This window comes from Loxodonta africana, chromosome 12 (assembly GCF_030014295.1).
Source record: "Loxodonta africana isolate mLoxAfr1 chromosome 12, mLoxAfr1.hap2, whole genome shotgun sequence".
NCBI lineage: Eukaryota > Metazoa > Chordata > Mammalia > Proboscidea > Elephantidae > Loxodonta > Loxodonta africana.
In genome coordinates this window covers 57,698,124-57,720,090 of record NC_087353.1, presented here as the reverse complement: position 1 = coordinate 57,720,090, position 21,967 = coordinate 57,698,124, and the positions used below count along the sequence as shown (strand labels likewise).

General features: G+C 45.4%; 2 protein-coding genes across 6 annotated transcripts in view; one reads left to right on the top strand and one right to left on the bottom strand.

Annotated features, from left to right (window-relative positions):
• TRAP1 (TNF receptor associated protein 1) overlaps positions 1-15,483 on the top strand; it is an 83,087-nt gene extending 67,604 nt beyond the window's left edge. For 2 of the 4 annotated variants that reach the window (XM_064295488.1, XM_064295489.1), the window contains exons 16-18: positions 195-340; positions 14,940-15,012; positions 15,190-15,483. In XM_064295488.1, coding sequence (XP_064151558.1) covers positions 195-340; positions 14,940-15,012; positions 15,190-15,291 — 321 coding nt within the window. In that variant the 3' untranslated portion in view covers positions 15,292-15,483. Of the gene's footprint in view, positions 1-194; positions 365-14,939; positions 15,013-15,189 lie in introns of those variants that run through there. The other 2 variants (XM_064295491.1, XM_064295490.1) reach the window with 2 other exon arrangements.
• A 35-nt stretch (positions 15,484-15,518) lies between these two features.
• DNASE1 (deoxyribonuclease 1) overlaps positions 15,519-21,967 on the bottom strand; it is a 67,519-nt gene continuing 61,070 nt past the window's right edge. Inside the window, exons 4-10 of one of the 2 annotated variants that reach the window (XM_064295493.1) lie at positions 20,019-20,635; positions 19,685-19,773; positions 19,487-19,570; positions 19,007-19,159; positions 18,757-18,901; positions 18,526-18,680; positions 15,519-16,113 (exon numbers count right to left, since the gene is read on the bottom strand). In XM_064295493.1, the coding sequence (XP_064151563.1) occupies positions 15,951-16,113; positions 18,526-18,680; positions 18,757-18,901; positions 19,007-19,159; positions 19,487-19,570; positions 19,685-19,773; positions 20,019-20,198 (969 nt within the window). In that variant the 5' untranslated portion in view covers positions 20,199-20,635 and the 3' untranslated portion in view covers positions 15,519-15,950. Of the gene's footprint in view, positions 16,114-18,525; positions 18,681-18,756; positions 18,902-19,006; positions 19,160-19,265; positions 20,636-21,967 lie in introns of those variants that run through there. The other variant, XR_010323611.1, reaches the window with a different exon arrangement.

Sequence of the window (21,967 nt, the reverse complement as noted above, 5' to 3'; positions counted from 1 at the left end):
ACATACAGAATGCTATTACAGCAATGTCACGTGGGACAGCAGGCCAGTCCCCTCCCGTTAGGGAATGGTTTGGAGGGGGCATCGCCAGCCAGTCCCCAGAGAGACCCTGCTTCTGGCATGTCTGGTCGGAGGGGGAGGGGCAGGGTGTCAGGCCTGGTTGAGACCCCTCACCCAAGCCCTTGGCCTTGCTGCAGGTGACCCTCCGACTGGACACCCACCCAGCCATGATCACTGTGCTGGAGATGGGGGCCGCTCGGCACTTTCTGCGCATGCAGCAGCTGGCCAAGACCCATGAGGAGCGTGCCCAGATCCTGCAGCCCACCCTGGAGATCAACCCCAGGTGAGCGCTGGGCTCCTGGTGCAGGTAACAGGCATTCTCATTTCTCACCTGTCGAGAAATGTGTGGAAACTGTCTTCTTCTTTTATTATGATGTCTCACACATAAGAAAAGCATATAAAATCCGTATGGTTTGGGGGAGGCGGGACCAAGATGGCAGAATAGACAGACGCTCCCAGCTACTGCTCTTACAACGAAGACTGGACAAAACAAGTGAAACAATTATGTTTATGAGAAGCTAGGAGCCCTGAAAATCAAAGGCAAAGTTAGAAAACGGATTGAGTGGCAGGGGGACAGTTCAGAAGTGGAGAGCAGTTACCGGACCTGAATTGCCAGGAGCCCTCAGACGCCATTCCCGGGAGTGGCTGCAGTTTCCTCAGGGAGAAGCAGACAGCCACACAGCCTACTCACACCTCTGGAACCAGAGAAGAACCGCACTCTTGGCAAAAGCTAAGTACTTGCGTATATTTTACTGAGCCCCCTGCCCCCAAGCTAGCTTCAGTGGCTGTTGATTTCCCTGGGCCTGAGATAGGCCCTGTTGAGCACCTAGAGTCATCCTCCCAGCCTTGGAGAAGGAATAAATTTGCAGTTAGGGGAAAAGATAATTTGCCAGCTGCACTGACCTGGGGAGCTCAAGACAGAAGTGGCTCCTGTTCAGGCATAAACGGTCCGTGGGCTTTGAGTACCTTTCCCCGCTACATGGACCTGTATGGATGGGCCTATTTCAGAATAGGCTCTTGTTGGCAGACTACAGCTGTTGCAGCTATGCAGTGGAAAGGTGGGTGCTTGATGTTTGAAACGGCTTTGCCTATTAAACAGGGTCCTCACTTACCCACATCAGGGGCCTAAGGACTAGTGGCTACTCTCTGGTCACCCATCCACCTGCAACAGGGGTCCAAGGATAACTGGCACCTCGCAGTCCTTATAGCCAAAAACTTTGGGTGCCCATGGTCTGTCTGCAAAACCCACCCACCTATACGCTCTAGGGAAGGAGGACACACTTTCCTCAGAGACGCCTGGGGGACAGTTCTCAGCCCTGTCTTTTTCAGAGCATGACCCCCTGCTGCATTCAGATACCGGTACCTACACTAATCACCCCTGCCCCTCTAAGACTGTAGGACAAAGCTTGTACCACACACTTGACACACTACCTGGATACCTGAGGTGAATCCATACAAGAAAAGCGAGTGGACTCCTAGACTGGTATACCTGATAACAGCTCTAGCCATCTTGTGAAGGACGTCAGAGCTTCAAAGGTGAAAATAATCAAGGTAGCTCACTCAAGCAGCCCATCTGGGCATATTGAACCAGAACAAAGCAAGAAGCTAGGATATAGTAAACAAACAAAATAAACGAATACAATAACTTATAGATGGCTCGGACACAGCGGTCAACATCAAATCACATAAAGCGACCGACCATGATCACTTCAGCAAGCTCTCAAAAAATCAAGGGATCGTCTAGATGAAAGTGTCTTCCTGGAATTACTGGATGCAGAATACAAAAGATTAATGTACAGAAGACATCAGGAAGGAAATTAGGCAGTATGCAGAACAAGCCAAGGAAGAAGCAGTTGAAGAAATTAAAAAGGTTATTCAAGAACATATTGAAAAATTTAATAGGCTGCAAGAATCCACAGAGAGACAACAATCAGAAATTCAGAAGATTAACAATAAAATTACAGAATTAGACAACTCAATAGAAAGTCCTGTTCCAGGGATGTGTCTTAGAATTGTTCTTTATCATCAGGTGTACAAACCCCCAGATCCCAACTGTGAAGGACAGGAAAACTGCACAGCTAAAGCCACTTATCACACGGATGGTATGTGGGCAATGTTGATAACAAATCACCTCAGCTCAGTGTACCTTGGGGTTTGATTGTTTTTTTACTTCCTTCTGGAAGTTTTCCATCATTGCCATCACATTCCAGCCTGGAAAAAATCCATCGCCCACTGGGGCCTGAAGCTCCCCTGATAAGTATTCTGATCCAACAATAAATCTTGCATTGCAAAAGAAAAAAAAAAAAAAAACCTGTACGGCTTGATAATTATAAAGAGAATTCCCATGTAGTAGTGGAAGTGTAACTTTAGACTGTATCCACATAAAGATTATGACATTGAACATTGCTGGCCCCCCAGGCACTCCCCGCTACAATCCCATCCCACTTTTCGAGGTAACCATAGGCTGACTTTTGCTGTCTATGTGGTGTCCTTGAGCAGCAAGTTGAGCTCTGCCCGATTCTAAACTTCACGTGAGTGGAACCCATGTGTGTGCTTTTTGAAATCTTACTTTTCTGTGTTAAGACCCCATCTGTGTTGTGGGTAGCTGTAGTTCATTCATTTTCACAGCTGAACAGCATATCACGTTAATTCACCCCTTCTACCTTGACAGCCATTTGGGGAGCTTGGGACAATCCGCAGGGAGGCTGCCAGGAGCCTTGTGGTCTGTGTCTGGTGCGCGTGTGCAAGTTTCTCAGAGGTGTGTCCCCACTGATGAAACTGGCATGTCTTTACCGTGACCATACAGGGCCCCTCTGTTCTCCAGCCTGGCTGCGCCCACCCCCATTTCCCAACTGTGACGCGCCAAGCCCCTGGTAACCAGTGATGGTGGGCACCTTCCCAGATGTTTGCTGGCTTGCTTGTGGCCTGCCCTTTTAGGGCCCACCCTCTTCCAGGACTTTTGCTCCACTTTCCTTTCAGTCTCTTTTTATTGATTTGTAGGCTTTGTGTGCTTTATGAGTTGCATATATCTTTTCTGCCTTCTCACTTGCTTTAAGCTCTTTTGATGGGTTAAAAAAAAAAGCCAAACCCATTGCTGTCGAGTTGATTCCGACTCATAGTAACCCTATAGGACAGAGCAGAACTGCCCCATTGGGTTTCCAGGGACTGGCTGATGGATTTGAACTGTTGACGTTTTGGTTAGCAGCCGAGCTCTTAACCACTGCACCACTCTTCTGATGGGTAGAAAGTTTTAATTTTAATATAATCAAATTTAAATCTTTGTTAGGTGGCATTTTGGGGATCTTAAGAAGTCTTTCCCTACCCCTGGAGTCACGGATATATTCTCCTGTTATTACCTTCTAAAATCTTGAGGTTTGGTCCTTTCATATTGGTTTTTGACCCATCTATAATTACCAGTTACTCCATGCAAATGCCAGTTGTCCCAGCACCATGTTCCCCATGAGCCCAGGTTCTGGGCTCTGGTCTGTCCTTGTCCAGTACTGCACTAACAGCACCACTCAGTGTTTCTACAAGTCTCTATGTAGTAAACTAGGGCCCTGGGTGGCCCAATGATTGGCTCATGACTTACTACCTCAGGGTTGGTCATTAAAACCCATCTAGTGGCTCCATGGAAGAAAGACCAGGCAATCTGCTTCTGTAAAGACAACAGCCTGGAAAACCCTATGGAGCAGTTCTCTCTGTAACACATGGGGTTGCCACAGGTCAGAACCAACTCCAAAGCAACAGGCTTGGTTTTTTTGGTTCTATTTGGTAAAGTGAGTTTTCCCTTTAATTTTCTTCAAAGATGTCTTGGCTAGTCTTGGTCCTTGCTTTTATATAAACTTTAAAAATTAGCCTAAGTTACATAGTGTTGTGGTTCTGCTGAAGATTAATATCAATTTCGAGAGAATTGGCGTCTTTTTTTTTTTTTTATTATTGTGCTTTGAGTGAAACTTTACAAATCAAGTCAGTCTCTCACACAAAAACTTATATACACCTTGTTACATACTCCCAATTGCTCTCCCCCTAATGAGACAGCCCACTCCCTCCTTCCACTCTCTCTTTTCATGTCCATTTCGCCAGCTTCTAACCCCCTCCACCCTCTCATCTCCCCTCCAGACAGGAGATGCCAACATAGTCTCAAGTGTCCACCTGATCCAAGAAGCTCACTCCTTACCAGCATCCCCCTCCAACCCATTGTCCAGTATAATCCATGTCTGAAGAATTGGCTTCAGAAATGGTTCCTGTCCTGGGCCAACAGAAGGTCTGGAGGCCATGACCACCGGGGTCCTTCTAGTCTCAGTCAGACAATTAAGTCTGGTCTTTTTATGAGAATTTGGGGTCTGCATCCCACTGCTCTCCTGCTCCCTCAGGGGTTCTCTGTTGTATTCCCTGTCAGGGCAGTCATCGGTTGTAGCTGGCCACCATCTAGTTCTTCTGGTCTCAGGCTGATGTAGTCTCTGGTTTATGTGGCCCTTTCTGTCTCTTGGGCTCATAATTACCTTGTGTCCTCGGTGTTCTTCATTCTCCGTTGATCCAGGTGAGTTGAGACCAATTGATGCATCGTAGATGGCCGCTTGCTAGCGTTTAAGACCCCAGATGCCTCTATCCAAAGTGGAATGCAGAATGTTTTCTTAATAGATTTTATTATGCCAATTAACTTAGCTGTCCCCTGAAACCATGGTCCCCAGACCCCCGCCCCTGCTATGCTGGCCTTCAAAGCATTCAGTTTAATTCAGGAAACTTCTTTGCTTTTGGTTTAGTCCAATTGTGCTGACTTCCCCTGTATCGTGTGCTGTTTTTCCCTTCACCAAAAGTAGCTCTTATCTACTATCTAATTAGTGAATGCCCCTCTCCCGCCCTCTTCCCTCCCCCCTCTCGTAACCACGAAAGAATGTTTTCTTCTCAGTTTAAACTATTTCTCAAGTTCTTATAATAGTGGTCTTATACAATATTTGTCCTTTTGCAACTGATTTCACTCAGCATAATGCCTTCCAGGTTCCTCCATGTTATGAAATGTTTCACAGATTCCTCACAGTTCTTTGTCCATGAGTAGTATTCCATTGTGTGAATATACCATAATTTATTTATCCATTCACCCATTGATGGGCACCTTGGTTGCTTCCATCTTTTTGCTATTATAAACAGTGCTGCAGTGAACATGGGTGTGCATATATCTGTTCGTGTAAAGGCTCTTATTTTTCTAGGATATATTCCAAGGAGTGGGATTGCTGGATCGTATGGTAGTTCTATTTCTAGCCTTTTAAGGAAGCGTCAAATCGATTTCCAAAGTGGTTGTACCATTTTACATTGCCACCAGCAGTGTATAAGTGTTCCAATCTCTCCACAGCCTCTCCAACATTTATTATTTTGTTTTTTGGATTACTGCCAGCCTTGTTGGAGTGAGATGAAATCTCATTGTAGTTTTGATCTGCATTGCTCTAATAGGTAATAATCGTGCACATTTCCTCATGTATCTGCTAGCTACCTGAATGTCTTCTTTAGTGAAGTGTCTATTCATATCTTTTGCCCGTTGTTTAATTGGGTTATTTGTCTTTTTGCAGTTGAGTTTTTGCAGTATCATGTAGATTTTAGAGATCAGGCGCTGATCAGAAATATCATAGCTAAAAACTTTTTCCCAGTCTGTAGGTAGTCTTTTTACTCTTTTGGTGAAGTCTTTGGATGAGCATAGGTGTTTGATTTTTAGGAGCTCCCAGTTACCTAGTTTTTCTTCTACATTCTTTATAATGTTTTGTATACTGTTTATGCCATGCTTTAGGGCACCTAACGTCCCTATTTTTTCTTCCATGATCTTTATCGTTTTAGATTTTATATTGAGGGCTTTGATCCATTTTGAGTTAGTTTTTGTGCATGGCGTGACGTATGGGTCTTGTTTCATTTTTTTGCAGATGGCTATCCAGTTATGCCAGCACCATTTGTTAAAAAGACTGTCTTTTCCCCCATTTAACTGTTTTGGGGCCTTTGTCAAATATCAGCTGTGCATATGTGGATGGATTTATGTCTGGATTCTCAATTCTGTTCCATTGGTCCATGTATCTGTTGTTGTACCAGTACCAAGCTGTTCTGACTATTGTGGCGGTATAATAGGCTCTAAAATCAGGTAAAGTAAGGCGTCCCACTTTGTTCTTATTTTTCAGTAATGCCTTATTATCCGGGGCCTCTTTCCCTTCCATATGAAATTGGTGATTTGTTTCTCCATCTCATTAGAGAATGTCGTTGGGATTTGGATCGGAATTGCATTAAATGTATAGATTGCTTTTGGTAAAATAGACATTGTTATAATGTTAAGTCTTCCTATCCACGAGCAAGGTATGTTCTTCCACTTATGTAAGTCTCTTTTGGTTTCTTGCAGAAGTGTACTGTAGTTTTCTTTATATAAGTCTTTTACATCTCTGGTAAGATTTATTCCTAAGTATTTTATCTTCTTGGGGGCTACTGTAAATGGCATTGATTTGGTGATTTCCTCTTCGATGTTCTTTTTGTTGGTGTAGAGGAATCCAGCTGATTTTTGTATGTTTATCTGGTATCCCAATACTCTGCTGAACTCTTCTATTAGTTTCAGTAGTTTTCTGGAGGATTCCTTAGGGTTTTCTGGGTATAAGATCATGTCATCTGCAAATAGAGATACTTTGACTTCTTCCTTGCCAATCTGGATGCCCTTTATTTCTTTTTCTAGCCTAATTGCTCTGGCTAGGACTTCCAGCACAATGTTGAATAAGAGTAGTAATAAAGGGCATCCTTGTCTGGTTCCCGATCTCAGTGGGAATGTTTTCAGGCTCTCTCCATTTAGGGTGATGTTGGCTGTTGGCTTTGTATAAATTATGTTGACTAATTTTCCTTCTATTCCAATTTTGCCGAGAGTTTTATCATGAATGAGTGTTGAACTTTGTCAAATGCCTTTTCTGCATCAATTGATAAAATCACCTGGTTCTTGTCTTTTGTTTTATTTGTGTGGTGGATTCCATTAATTGTTTTTCTAATGTTGAACCATCCCTGCATACCTGGTATGAATCCCACTTGGTCATGGTGAAATTTTTTTTTTTTTTTGATATGTTGTTGAATTCTATTGGTTAGAATTTTGTTGAGGATTTTTGCATCTACATTCATGAGGGATATAGGTCTGTAATTTTCTTTTCTTGTGTGTCTTTACCTGGTTTTGGTATCAGGGATATGGTGGCTTCATAGAATGAGTTTGGTAGTATTCCGTCCTTTTCTATGCTCTGAAATACCTTTAGTAGTAGTGGTGTTCACTCTTCTCTGAAGGTTTGGTAGAACTCTGCAGTGAAGCTGTCCTGACCAGGGCTTTTTTTTTTGTTGGGAGTTTTTTGATTACATTTTCAATCTCTTCTTTTGTTATGGGTCTATTAGTTGTTCTACCTCTGTTTGTGTTAGTTTAGGTAGGTAGTGTGTTTCTAGGAATTCACCCATTTCTTCTAGGTTTTCAAATTTGAGTGTAGTTTTTCATAGTAATCTGATATTCTTTTAATTTCAGTTCGGTCTGTTGTAATATCACCCATCTCATTTCTTATTCGGGTTATTTGCTTCCTCTTGTGTTTTCCTTTTGTCACTTTGGCCAGTGGTTTATCAATTTTGTTGATTTTTTCAAAAAAACAGCTTTTGGTCTTGTTAATTCTTGCAGTTTTTCTGTTTTCTATTTAGTTCAGCTCTAATTTTTATTATTTGTTTTCTTCTGGTGCATGTGGGATTCTTTTGTTGGTCTTCTTCTGTTGGTTCAAGTTGTAGGGATAATTATTTGATTTTGGCCCTTCTTTTCGGATGTGTGCATTTATTGATATAAATTGGCCTCTGAGCACCGCTTTTGCTGTGTCCCAAAGATTCTGATAGGAAGTGTTTTCATTCTCATTGGATTCTCTGAATTTCTTTATTCCATCCTTAATGTCTTCCATAATCCAGTCTTTTTTGAGCAGGGTATTGTTCAGTTTCCAAGTGTTTGATTTCTTTTCCCTGCTTTTCCTGTTATTGATTTCCACTTTTATGGCCTTATGGTCAGAGAAGATGCTTTGTAATATTTTGATGTTTTGGATTCTGCTAAGGCTTCCTTTATGACCTAATATGTGGTCCATTCTAGAGAATGGTCCATATGCACTAGAAAAGAAAGTATAGTTGGTTGCTGTTGGGTGGAGTGTTCTGCATTTGTCTCCGAGGTCCAGTTGGTTGATTGTGGCATTTAGATCTTCCGTGTCTTTATTGAGCTTCTTTCTGGATGCTGTCCTTCACCGAAAGTGGTGTGTTGAAGTCTCCTACTATAATTGTGGAGCTGTCTATCTCACTTTTCAGTGCTGATAGAGTTTGTTTTATGTATCTTGCAGCCCTGTCATTGGGTGCATAAATATTTAATATGGTTATATCTTCTTGGTATATTGTCCCTTTAATCATTATATAGTGTCCTTCCTTATCCTTTTTGATGGATTTAACTTTAAAGTCTATTTTGTCAGAAATTAGTATTGCCACTCCTGCTCTTTTTTGATTGTTGTTTGCTTGGTATATTTTTTTCTATCCTTTGAGTTTAATTTGTTTGTGTCTCTAAGTCTAAGGTGTGTCTCTTGTAGGCAGCATATAGACAGATCTTGTTTTTTAATCCATTCTGCCACTCTCTGTCTCTTTATTGGTGCATTTAGTCCATTTACATTCAGGGTAGTTAAGGATAGGTATGAATTTAGTGCTATCATTTTGATGTCTTTTTTTGTGTGTTGACAGTTTCTTTTTCCCACTTGATTTTATGTGCTGAGTAGATTTTCTTTATATATTGTCCTTTCCTCATATTTGTTGTTGTTGATTTTGTTTCTGCTGAGTCTGTAATTTTCCCTTGTATTTTATTTTGATGAGTAGGCTAGTTTGTCTCCTTTGTGGTTACCTTATTATTCACCCTTATTTTTCTAAATTTAAAACTTTTATTTCTTTGTATCACCGTATCTTCCTCTCCATATGGAAGGTGTATGATTACATTTCTTAGTTCCTCTTTATTATTTTAATGTTGTCTTCTTTTATACAATAACATCGCCATTACCCTGTGCTGGGCTTTTTTTTTTTTTTTTTAATCTTGCTTGGTTTTTTTGGATTTCCCTGTTTGGGTTGACTTCTGGTTGCTCTGTCCAGTGTTGTAGTCTTGGATTGATACCTGATATTATTGATTTTCTAACCAAAGAACTCCCTTTAGTATTTCTTGTAGTTTTGGTTTGGTTTTTATGAATTCCCTCAACTTGTGTTTATCTGGAAATGTCTTAATTTCACCTTCATATTTAAGAGACAGTTTTGCTGGATATTTGATTTCTGGCAGGCATTTTTTTTCCTTCAGTTTTTTAAATATGTCATCCCACTGCCTTCTTGCCTGCATGGTTTCTGCCAAAGTAGTCCTAGCTTATTCTTATTGACTCTCCTTTGTAGGTGACTTTTCTTTTATCTCTCGCTGCTCTTATAATTGTCTCTTTATCCTTGGTTTTGGCAAGCTTGATTATAATATGTCTTGGTGTCTTTCTTTTAAGATCTGCCTTATGTGGAGTCCAGTGAGCATCTTGGGTAGATATCTTCTCATCTTTCACAATATCGGGGAAGTTTTCTGCCAACAAATCTTCAGCAATTTGCTCTGTATTTTCAGTTATCCCTCCCTGTTCTGGTACTCCAATCACTCGTAGGTTATTTCTCTTGATAGAGTCCCACATGATTCTTAAGGTTTCTTCATTTTTTTTAATTCTTTTATCTGATTTTTCTTCAGATATGTTAGTGCCAAGTGATTTATCTTCCAGTTCAGAAATTCTAGCTTCTACTTGCTCAATTCTGCTCCTCTGACTTTCTACAGAGTTATCTAATTCTGTAATTTTATTGTTAATCTTCTGAATTTCTGATTGCAGTCTGTCTATGGATTTTTCCAGCTTATTAAACTTTTCATTATGTTCCTGAATAATCTTTCTAATTTCTTCAGTTGCTTTATCTGTGTGTTTCTTGGCTTGTTCTGCGTATTGCCTCATTTCCTTCCTGATGTCTTGAAGGGTTCTGTATGTTAAACTTTTGTATTCTGCATCTGGTAATTCCAGGAATGCACTTTCATCTAGAAGATCCCTGGATTCTTTGTTTTGAGAGCCTGTTGAGGTGATCATGGTCTGTTTCTTTGTGTGACTTGATATTGACTGTTGTCTCTGAGGCATCTATAAGTTATTGTATTAGTTTATGCTTGCTTACTGTGTCGTAGCTGCTTGCTTTGTTTTGGTATACCCTATGGGTTGCTTGAGTGAGCTAGCTTGATTATTTTCACCTTCGGAGCTCTGACATCCTGTCCCCAGATGTCTGGAGCTGTTATCAGGTATGTCAGTCTAGGAGTCCATTCAGTTTTCTTGTATGAATTCAGCTCAGGTTTCCAGGTAGCTGGTATCAAGTGTGTGGTACAGGCTCTGTCCTACAGTCTTAGAGGGGCAGGGGTGATTGGTGTATATACCAGTATCTGATTGCAGCAGGGGGTCATGCTCTGAACAAGGCAGGGGGCTGAGAACAGACCCCATGTGTCTCTGAGGAAAACGCATCTCTGTTCCCTAGAGCGTGCTGGTGAGTGGGTTCTGCAGAGGGACCATGGGCACCCAAAGTCTTTGGTTGTAAGGACTGGGAAGTACCAGTTGTCTTTGGACACTTGTTGCGGGTGGCTGGGTGACCCGAGTGGAGGTACCAGTCCTTAGGTCCCAGTTGTGGGTAGGTGAGGACCTTTTTTAATAGGCAAAACAGTGTCAAATGTCAAACACCCACCTCCCCATCGCGCAGCTGATACAGTTGGAGTTTGCCAACAAGGGCCTATTTTCCTGAAATAGGCCCACACAGATCCATGGAGAAGGGAAGGGTGCTCAGGGTCCACGGATGGTTTATGCCTGGACAGGAGCCGCTTCTGTGTTGAGCTCCCCCCGGTTAATGGAGCTAGCAAATTATCTTTTCCCCCCAGTTGCAGATTTTTTCCTTCCCCAAGGCTGGGCGGATGAGTCTAGGTGCTCACCAGGGTCTATCTCAGGCCCAGGGATTCAGCCGGTGAAGCCGGCTTGGGGATTGTGGTGGGGGGGGGGGTGCGGTAAAATATACGCAAGTACTTAGCTTTTGCCGAGAACACACCATTCTCCTCAGGTTCCGGAGGTGCAAGTGGGCTGCGTGGCTGGCTGCTTCTCCCTGAGGAAACTGTGGCCGAACGCTAGTACTAGTCCACCGCTGCCGCTGCTGCTCCAGTAATGGTGCCTGAGGGCTCCCTGTGATTCAGGTCCAGTAACTCCTCTCTACTTCTGAACGGCCTCTTCCTCCCCCGTCCCTCAGTTCGTTTTCTAAGCTTGCCTTTGATGCTCAGGGCTCCCAGCTTGTCACAAATATACTTGTTTCACTTATATTTTCAGGTCTTTGTTGTAAAGAGGGCTCGACTGAAGCATCTGTCTATTCTGCCATCTTGGCTTCGCCTGCTTCCATCTTTTTGCTATTGTAAACAGTGCTTCAGTGAACATGGGTGTGCATATATCTGTTCATGTAAAGGCTCTTATTTCTCTAGGATATATTCCAAGGAGTGGGATTGCTGGATCGTATGGTAGTTCTATTTCTAGCTTTCTTAGGAAGCGTCAGATCAATTTCCAAAGTGGTCGTACCATTTGACATTCCCACCAGCAGTGTATAACTGTTCCAATCTCTCCACAGCCTCTCCAACATTTATTATTTTGTTTTTTGGATTACTGCCAGCCTTGTTGGAGTGAGATGAAAGTTCATCGTAGTTTCGATTTGCATTTCTCTAATGGCTAATGATCGTGAGCATTTCCTCATGTATCTGTTAGCCGCCTGAATGTCTTCTTTAGTGAAGTGTCTGCTCATATCTTTTGCCAATTTTTTAATTGGGTTATTTGTCTTTTTGCAGTTGAGTTTTTGTAGTATCATGTAGATTTTAGAGATCAGGTGCTGATGAGAGAATTAGCATCTTTACGATACCAATTTCCATCCAAGATTATTTAATATCTTTAGGTAACTGGTGTTCTCTGGAGAATACCTGTGCATTCTTTGGCATTATTCTTGCATGTCTTACTAGTTGGATATTTAAATTTTCATTTTGTATATGCTTCATATACAATTGCTATTGTATATGAAGACAGATTTCCCTTTTTTTTTTTTTTTTTAAATTTATTTATTGTGCTTTAGGCGAAAGGAAATCCTGGTGGCGTAGTGGTTAAGTGCTACGGCTGTTAACCAAGAGCTTGGCAGTTCAAATCCTCCAGGCGCTCCTTGGAAACTCTACAGGGCAGTTCTGCTCTGTCCTATAGGGTCGCTATGAGTCGGAATCAACTCGACAGCAGTGGGTGGTTTTTAGGTGAAAGTTTACAAATCAAGTCAGCCTGTCATATAAAAAGCCATACATATCCCTCCCGGCATTCCCAGCTGCTCTCCCTTTAATGAGATAGTACATTCCTCCTCTTCACCCTGTATTCCCCGTGTCCATTCAACCAGCTCCTGTCCCCTTCTTCCTTCTCATCCTGCCACCAGACATTAGTCATCCACATAGTCTCATGTGTCTCCTTGAGCCACGAGGTTCACTCCTCACCAGCATCATTGTCTATCATGTAGTCCAGGCCAATCCCTGTCTGTAGAGTTGGTTCTGGGAATGGTTCCAATCTTGGGCTATCAGAGGGTCCGGGGACCATGACTGTCAGGGTCCTTCTGGTCTTAGACCATTAAGCCTGGTCTTTTTACAAGAATTTAAGATGTGCATCCCCCTGTTCTCCTGCTCCATCAGGGATTCTGTCTCGTGTTCCCTGTCAGGGCAGTGATCGTTGGTAGCCAGGCACCATCTAGATCTTCCAGTCTCAGGTGATGGCGTCTCTTGTTTGTGTGTCCCTTTCTGTCTCTTGGGGTCGTATTTTCCTTATGTCTTTGGTGTTCTTCATTCTCCTTTGCTCCAGGTGGGTTGAGACCAATTGATGCATCTTAGATGGCAGTTTGCTAGCATTTAAGACCTCAGATGCCTCTCACCAAAGTGGGATGCAGAATGTTTTCTTAATACATTTTGTTATGCCAATTGACCTAGATGTCTCCTGAAACCATGGTTCCCAGATTTCCCTTTTTTGGAAATCGATTTTACCAAAAATTTTAGAAAATGAAGAAAGAAAAACTGCCTATCACCTTACCGCCCACCACAATCCACTCTATGTATTTTCTTTTGGACTTTTTTCTCCATTTACAGCCTTTTTTTTTTTTTTTTTAATTAGTTCATGTCTGACTGTTTCATTTGTCTCTTTATCCTAAGTATCCTCCCACGTTTTATAACCATCCTTTCCCTTTGGATGTTATTGATTCCCTCTGGGGAATTCCTTTTCCCTTCTCTTGAGGCTGCATGAATTACCAGGGAAGGTCTGATTGGTTTCTGGCCAGCAATTTAGGAAGTCCTCCTCTTTGTAGAAGGACTGCACAGTTCAGTGCATGGCTGCAGGTGCCGAGTGACAAGTGCTCCACCACGACGCAGCTTTATGAGAGCCGGGCAGAAGTTTCCTTTACCCAGGGACTTTAAAGTTTACTCTGCTTTTAAAATTTGCGATATATTCACTTGGATCAGAATTCAGGAGAGTTTATAGTCAAAGTTCCCTGCCCATCGCGTCCCTGTGCGTCTTTCCAGAGACGATGCACGCGCGGCTCTGTTACAGGAGGGTGGGTGCCAGCTGCGCACCCTGCCGCACCTTGCTGAATGGCATAAGAGGAGCATGCAGACATTAGGGCGTGAAGACTCTCCTCCTGGTCTTCAGCCAACACTGCTGTGAACGGCATAGGAAACGGGATGGCTGAGTCTGCACCTTCCGTGTCTGATTCTTGAGTAAGCTTAAACAATTTTGTTTGTGGTATTTTTTCCTTTGCAGACAAATTTTAATTTTTATATAGCCTAAATTTATCCTCCCTTCTTTTTGGCTTCTGGGTTTGTATGTTGCTTGTAGAAGCTTTCACCTTTCAAGAATATAAAACATTTTCTGTCTGCCTTCTTTTAGTGTTGTGCTTTTGTGGTTTTATTCTCTACAACTGATCTTTGATCCATGTGGGATTTGGTTTAAGAAGTAAAGTAGGATCCAGCTTAACCACTTCCTGGATGACACCAGGGCTAACTGAGTAATCACTGTGTTCCACTCTTATGCGAAGTGCCATCTCTGTCCTGAATCCATGAGTATTTGGGTCTGTTCCTACATTTCCTCACTGAGTTCTCTGCCTTTTCCAGAACTACCCTGGCTTAACTACTAGAGCTTTATCATAATGTTTTAACATGTGGGACTTCCTTCCCTGCCCAGCTTTTCCTGGCTGTTCTTTTGTGTTTATGTGAATTTTTATATTAGCTTGCTTAGGTGTAGAAGTCTTTTAATATAAAGCAATCATCAAATGTATGGATTAATGAATGTAGGGAAAGTTTCCCCTTATCTGTGGTCTTTTCTGTCCCTTTAAGAGCTCAGCTGCTAACCAAAAGGTTGGCAGTTTGAATCCACCAGCTGCTCCTTGACACCCTTTGGGAGCAGTTCTACTCTGTCCTGTAGGGTCGCTGAGTCAGACTCAACGGGTTTGGTTTTATAGTGTCTTACTGTATGTTCATTTTTTTACTCGGCCATCTCACTGCACCCCCTAATGTAGGAACTTTTCCAGGTTTTCTGGGTAACAATCAAGTCTGTAACTGACCACGTATATATACCTCCTTTCTAGTCTGTGTACACCTTGTTTTTTTATTCTGGACAGCCCTGTACATTTTTTAACGCTCTGATAATCCCAGCCTTTCAGAAGGATGACTGGTACATGAGCTAGAGCCCTCTGTGCTGATTGAGCAGGCCCAGCCCCGAACACACACCTTAATGGTGACTTTCCATGTGTTGCAGGCACTCACTGATCAAGAAGCTCAGTCAGCTCAGAGCAAGTGATCCTGACCTGGCCCAGCTGCTCGTGGATCAGGTAAGAAGGCTGCTGGCCTCACCCCTGCGGAGCTCTGAGAGTGGAGGGACAACAGCTGAGTTTCCCTTTTGTTTAAAAAGGAAACGCCCTCCTCTTTCTTCCCTGCATTTTGGGCCCCTGAGTTGGAACAAGAACCAAGCCACCTTCCTGCTAACATGGTTGTCTCCTGCCTTTCAGATCTACGAGAACGCCATGATAGCAGCAGGGCTCGTTGACGACCCCAGATCAATGGTGGGCCGCCTGAATGAGCTCCTCACCAGAGTTCTGGAGAAGCACTGAGCACCCAGGGCCCTGCCTACAGTAGGACCACCCTGCCGTGACCATCCTCTCTCTAGGAGAGGGAACAACGAGACTGAGTGCTGGGAGGAGCCCCTACAGCCACCAGGATGTGAGGAGGCCCGGACATAATACTGAGACCACCGCCTTGAGTTTGAGTTTATTTACCTCAATTAAAGGTATTTCTCAATCTAAGTGTCATGTTTTTGTCCAGGCTCTGAGAGGCAGGTGGGGTAGTGACATCTCTGTACCAGTGTCGACATGCCCCCCCGAGGACTTGACTGTGGCACACAGGTCAGGTCAGTGTACAGGCCCTGGGGCTGAATCTGCCACCCATGAGTCACCGGATTCCCAGCTGCTGGCCGGGGTGCCACTGCATCAGGCTCACTTCAGTGCCACCTCCACAGGGTAGTGGTCACTAATGGCTTCAGCCTAGGGGAAACATGCGGTCATTGTGGAGATGATGCTCGTATGGGGTGGGCTGTCACCCAGCACCCACAAAGTGCTCTGGGCACCTGTTAGGGAAGAGGAGCAGGGGAGGACACCGCCACCACCTCTGCAGGTCTCCCTACCCCAGAGCGGGCCAGGAAGGAGATCTGGCCTTTTCTCCCCAGTCAGTGACTTCAGGAACCATCTAGCCAAAAAGCTGCTATGGCCAGGGGTCACACCATGCTGTGTGTCACGTACCAAGTCCCCATGGTGTGAGGACAGAAAAGCAGAAAACATACCATCTGGTTACTCAGTCCATATGCAGCCTGGAAGTCAAAAGGCATGGCCGAGCTAGGGACAACAGCGTCTTGGAGGGATGTTCCAGCAACCACGATCCTGCAACATGGCAGGACAGACAGTGGTCACCTTACAGTCTTGGCTCCATGACTGAAATTGCTAATCCCAGCACATCCCTCTGTGAGCTCATCTCAGCTGATGAGTGGGCACCTGTCCTGTTCCCTCATGGGAGGGAGGGTCCTTTGGACCTCTCCTAGCTGTGGCAAGCTGAGCCAGATGAGCTTGAGGGCAGTACCCACCCCCCCATTCAGGCCCCCTCCCCACAGGGGAAGCAAAACTGCCACAGCTTTGGGGGTCCTAAAACCCAAGTGCTCGTTGGAACAGCAGGATGAGCATCTGCCTCATCTTTTTAAATGTGCTTTTCCAAAAATCAAGAGATTTTATGCCATTTCATCAGTGGATCTGCTACAGCTTGTCAAAAACCAAACCTGTTGCCATCGAGTCAATCCAGACTCATAGCAACCCTACTGGACAAAGTAGAAACTGCCCCCTATGGTTTCCAAGAGGCGGCTAGTGGATTCGAACTGCCGAGCTTTTGGTTAGCAGCTGTAGCTCTTAACCACTATGCCACTCTTAACTACTATGCCACCAAGGTTTATCAGCACTGAGGAAACTGAAAAGGAAATTTAAGGAAAGAAACACCATTCTTTTAGGTGCTGTTGTAAATGATAAAGTACCTAGGAGTAAATTTTACCAGGAAGGTGACTTGTACACAAGAAACTAAAACATTACTAGAAGAAATTAAAGAGTGAAAGGACATTCTGTGTTCATGGATGGGAAGCTTGATATAATGAAGATGTCAGAACTACCCAAAGCAATCTATAAATTCATTGCAGTCACCATCAAAATTAAAACAGCTTTCTTTTCAGAAGTAAAGAAAAGCTAATGCTCAAATTTGTATTGGAAGGGCAAGGGACCTCAAATAAAGTAATCTTGAAGAATCAAATAGGAGGATTCACACTTCCTAATTTCAAAACATACTGTAAAGCCACAATAATTAAAACAGCCTGGTGCTGGTATAATAACAGACATATAAACCAATGGAACAGAGATGAGAATTCAGAAATCATACGTCTGTGGTTAACTGATTTTTGACAAGGGTGCTAAGACCATTCAGTTGAGAAGGAAGAGCCTGTTCGATAAATGGTGCTGGGAAAATTGGATTTCCGCGTGCAGAAGAATGAAACAGGATCCATGCCTCACACCATACACAAAAACCAATTCACAATGGAATTAAGGACCTAAATATGAAAACTAAAAACCATAAAATTCTTAGATAGAGGTATGCCTGATGGGGACTATGGGCTTATTAGTTTTTAATGTTGGAATATCAGATAATACAACAGAAAAGTGGACTTCATAAAAATTTTTTTTTTTTTTTTTAATCAAAGGACTTTATCAAAAAAGTGAAAAGACAGCCTACAGATGGGGAGAAAATTTTCAGGAACTATATACCCGCTAACACCCAAAATATATATATATATATATATATACATATATATATGTATATATATATGTATATATATATATATATACATATAAAAAAGTTCTACAACCCAATAAAACAATTGGCAAAGAACCTGAACAGACATCTCACTAGAGCATTATTCAGATGATCAACAAGCACATGAAAAATATTATTATTAGCCATTAGAGACAACAAATCAAAACCACAATGAGATACTACCTCACCCCCATTAGTATGACAATGATAAAAAAAAAAAAACCAGAAAACAATAGGTATTGACAAGGTTGTAGAGAAGAAACTGGAACTCTTGCCCATTGCTGGTGGGAATGTAAAATGGTACAGCCACTGTAGAAAACAGTTTGGTGGTAACTCAAAAAGTTGAGCATGGAACTACCAAATGACTCACAATCCTAGGTATATACCCAGAAGTGGTGAAGGCAGAAATGCAAATAGAAGTGTGCAGTACTTTTCACAATAGCCGAAAGGTAGAAAAAACTGAAATGTCCATCAGTAGATGAATGGATAAACAAAATGTGGTATATCAAGACCATGGAAATACTACTTAGCCATAAAGAGAAATGAAGTCCTGATGCGTGCCACAACATGGATGAACCTTGAAAACATCAGACTGAGTGGAATAAATCATTCACAAGAGAAAAAATTATAATCTAACTTAAATAAGCAAATATATAGAAACCAAAGTTTATTAGTGGTTTCCAGGGATGGGAGGGAAAGGGGGTGTATTTGCTTAGGAGGCACTGGGTCTTTCTTTATGGTGGTGGAACAGTGTGGAAAAGATGAGATGGTGCATGGCTTGGAGAATGTGATCAGAGTCAGTGAACTGTACATGTAGACATTACTGAGCTAGCACATGTTCTGTTCCATATCTTGTGTATATTTTCACTACAATTTTTTTTAAAAAGCTTGTGAAGCATTTGGGAGGCTGGAGACGGGAGTCCCGGCTGCTTGTGGGGACCGCTCACCGGTCGTAGGGGCAGTGTGTAGACTTCACGGTGGTGTCAGCATTGTCAAGGATCAGCCAGCGGAAGGTGGGGCTCATGCGCAGGCGGATGGACGCCCAGTGGGAGAGGCTCACGTAGCTGCAGCCAGCATTGAAGTCGCCCATCAGCATGATGTCCTGTGGAAGCAGCGTCCTGTCAGTCTGGGACCTGTCAGCCCAGGGAACAAGCGGGGGCCACTGGGGCAGGGTTCACCTCCAGGTCCCACTTCTTTTGCACGTCCAGGTAGACATCATAGAGAGCATCAATCTCGGCCACCGCGTCCAGCGGGGCTGCGTGCAAGGGGACGATGGCAAACTTGCTGACTTCTGAGGGCAAACCACAGTCACAAAGAGGGCACACGGTGAGGGAGCCCCACCACAGCAGGGCCAGCAGCCTGGCCCAGTCCAAAAGGTAGACGGACGGGCCCTGGGGCATGGACATGCTCCCAGGTCATGGCTACGTATGACCAGGGGCTTGTGGGGAGGAGTGGGGTTGCTCACGCGTGAAGGGTGAGGAGAATTTGACAATGGCCGGCTCCCGGGCGAAGGTGTCGTTCCCACAGGGCTCACAGCCATCGTCATAGTAGTAGCTGTCCAGCACGGACACCTGGTCAGGCCTGCAGAGCCGCAACGGGTTAACCTGAGGTTGGGGCTGGGTGGCTTCCTGATGCTGCATCTTCTTGGGAGAAAGCTGGTCCCCATATTCTTGGGCGATGGGTCACAGCACAGACCCTCTCAGAACCTCCCCAGCTCCTAGACCTTCCAGCCTCACCTTCCCCCCCAGGGATGGGTGGGGTCTGTTCTGGCCCTCTGGCTCCTGCCTCTGTAGAACAAAGTGTAGTCTCCATGCCACAGGGGTCTCCAAACAACCCCCGGCCTTTGGGCTGGCACCCCAAAGAGGAGCAGACATGGGTCTGTCATCCCTCATCTCATCCTCGTCTCACCTGTACAGGAAGAGGTAGCGTTCCTTGTAGCTGTTGCGTCCCAGCGGCTCACTCACCACGAAGTGGAAGGTGCCTGTTGCGTGCCTAGAGGCAGGATACACATCCTGGTCAGGGGACCCAAGGGGCCCATCACTATCCCAGGGGCAGTCTGAAGAGAAGCTGAACCCAAAAATGTACCCCGCCCTCCATGTCACTCACTGGTTGAGGCTGTCCAACAACTTCCCCACAGCTACCAGGTGGCTGTCCCTGACCTCCTGCACCAGGGCAATGTCGTAGAGGCTCAGGATCTGGGGGAGAGGGGGGAGGGAGGTACTCCACTGCACAGGAGGCCCACCAGCCACTGGATCCACGCAAAGTGACAGGGATTCTGTGGTGGCCACAGGCCTGTTCTGCCCTGACTGACCAGTGGAGGCTGAGCCCAGATATCCAGTGGTACCCCGTACAGAGTCCCTGTGACCTGCCCACAGCCCCACCACCAGCCCAGACAGCCCAGGGCCCTGCTAGCTCCCTGCGGCTGGCCATCCTGGCTCACCTGCACAATGTAGTGGGAGAGGGTGGCATTGGACATCTTGGTCTCCCCAAAAGTCTGGATGTTGAAGGCAGCTATTCTTAGGGACAGGGCCACCTGCAGCACACTGGCCACAGCGAGTAGTGTCTCTATCAGCCTTGAGGCCCTCATCCTGCAGGAGGTGGGGGGTCCCGTGTGGGTCATAGTGCCACGGCAACAGGAACACGGGAGGACTAGAGACGTCGCCCCTGCCACTTCACCCTGCGTCCAGCTCGCAGAGGCTGATAGAGCCCAAGGTTAAGTCAACTCCGTCTCTGTGGACTGTGCTGGAATGCAGGCTTAGGGACCCCCAAGCCCTTCACCACGGCATCCAGAGAGGCCAGCTACATGCCTAGCACCAGGGTACCCCAGGTTTTTCACCCCTGTGAGGACACCTGCCTGAGGGGCCCCCAGCTCTCAGCACTGTTCCACCTCTAGGCACTGACCCTCCGCTGGCACTTGCCCCCACAGCCTGACAGCAGGAGCACGTGAGGCCACACAGCCCCCAGGTACCAGATCTCACCTGAGACACGGCTCCCAGACGACGGAGTCAACCAACAAGTTGAACTAATGTGCTGATACTGGTGTTCTCTTTTTGCTGCCTTCAGAAAGGAAAAATCAACTTTCACAGGGTAGCCTATGAAGAGGAGGTGGAGGCACCTGGGAAGCAGCCCAGTCCAGTGTTCCTCGGGGACCACTGTCACCAAGTTTTAAAGGCCTGGGAGCCATGACCTCGGGGGCAAGCCGGTGGCCTCTCCTTGGGCCTGTAGAATGACAGGGTGCCCGCAGGCGGCACTCGCAGGTGGCATTGGCAGGTGTCCCTTAATAGAGCAGCTTCTTGCTGCTGTGTAAACAGCACCTGACAATCAGATCGGCCCCAGCTGGAAGATGGTAATAACTCTATGTCCTTCACACAGTGTGGTCCCTCCCACACCCGGGCTCCAGGCCGAGGGAAGGTGCACAGGTGTGTACAGGTGCACATCGGAGGGCGGGGCCAGCTGCTCCCTCTGGCCTGGGGGACTCCTGGTTCCTGGGAACTGAGACCCCAGTCTGCATGTTTCCAATGGAGACCCATGGCAGCCGCGGTGTTTAGGCTGCCCTGGGCCTTGGACCCTGCTCTCACCAGCCCTCAACTCCCCAGACTCCAGCCGTGCAGTTGGCCAGCGTGAGAGCTGCAGACAACTTGGAGAAGTGGGGGGACTCTGGATGGGGAGCATGTGTGAAGCAGCGTGGCGGGGGGCGGGGGTAGGGAACACAGTGGGGTCAACGAGGCACACCTGAGTTGTAGGCCAGGCCTGGGAACCTTCTGGAGGCAGACAGGCCCAGGTGACTTGACCCATTGTCTTTGGAATTTTTTTTTGTCTTTGGAATTCTTGACCTTCCCATTTGTAACAGCATCCTGAGGCTCCCCTCACAAAGGGCCACAAACCTAGTGGCTTAAAATACCACAGATTTCTTCTCTCCCAGTTCTGGAGGCCAGAAGCCCAAGGCAATGTGTCAGCAGGGCCATGCCCCCCCATAAGGCCCTAGGAGAGGGTTCTTCCTTGTCTCTTCCAGCTTTTGGTGGCCCCAGGTATTCCTAGGCGTGAGGCTGGATCACTCCAACCTCTGCCTCCGTCATCGTGTGGCCGCCTTCCCTCTGTGTCTTCTCTCTTAAGGACACTTGCCATTGAACTTGGGCCCCACCCAGATTAAAAAAAAAAAGATAATCCATGACAATTCCCTGTCTCAGGGTCCTTAACCACACTTGCCATGTAAGAGGCCACATCCCCAGGTTCCAGGGAGGACGTGAAAATCTTTTGGGGGCCATGGCTCGGCCCACGACCGCAGCCCACTTTGGGGGCTGAGGGGGGCCCTCCAGGAGGGACAGCACTGCCTGGGAAGGCTTGGTGCCATAGAGCCTGGGTACGAGGGCCTCAGAGTGGGAGGGGCCG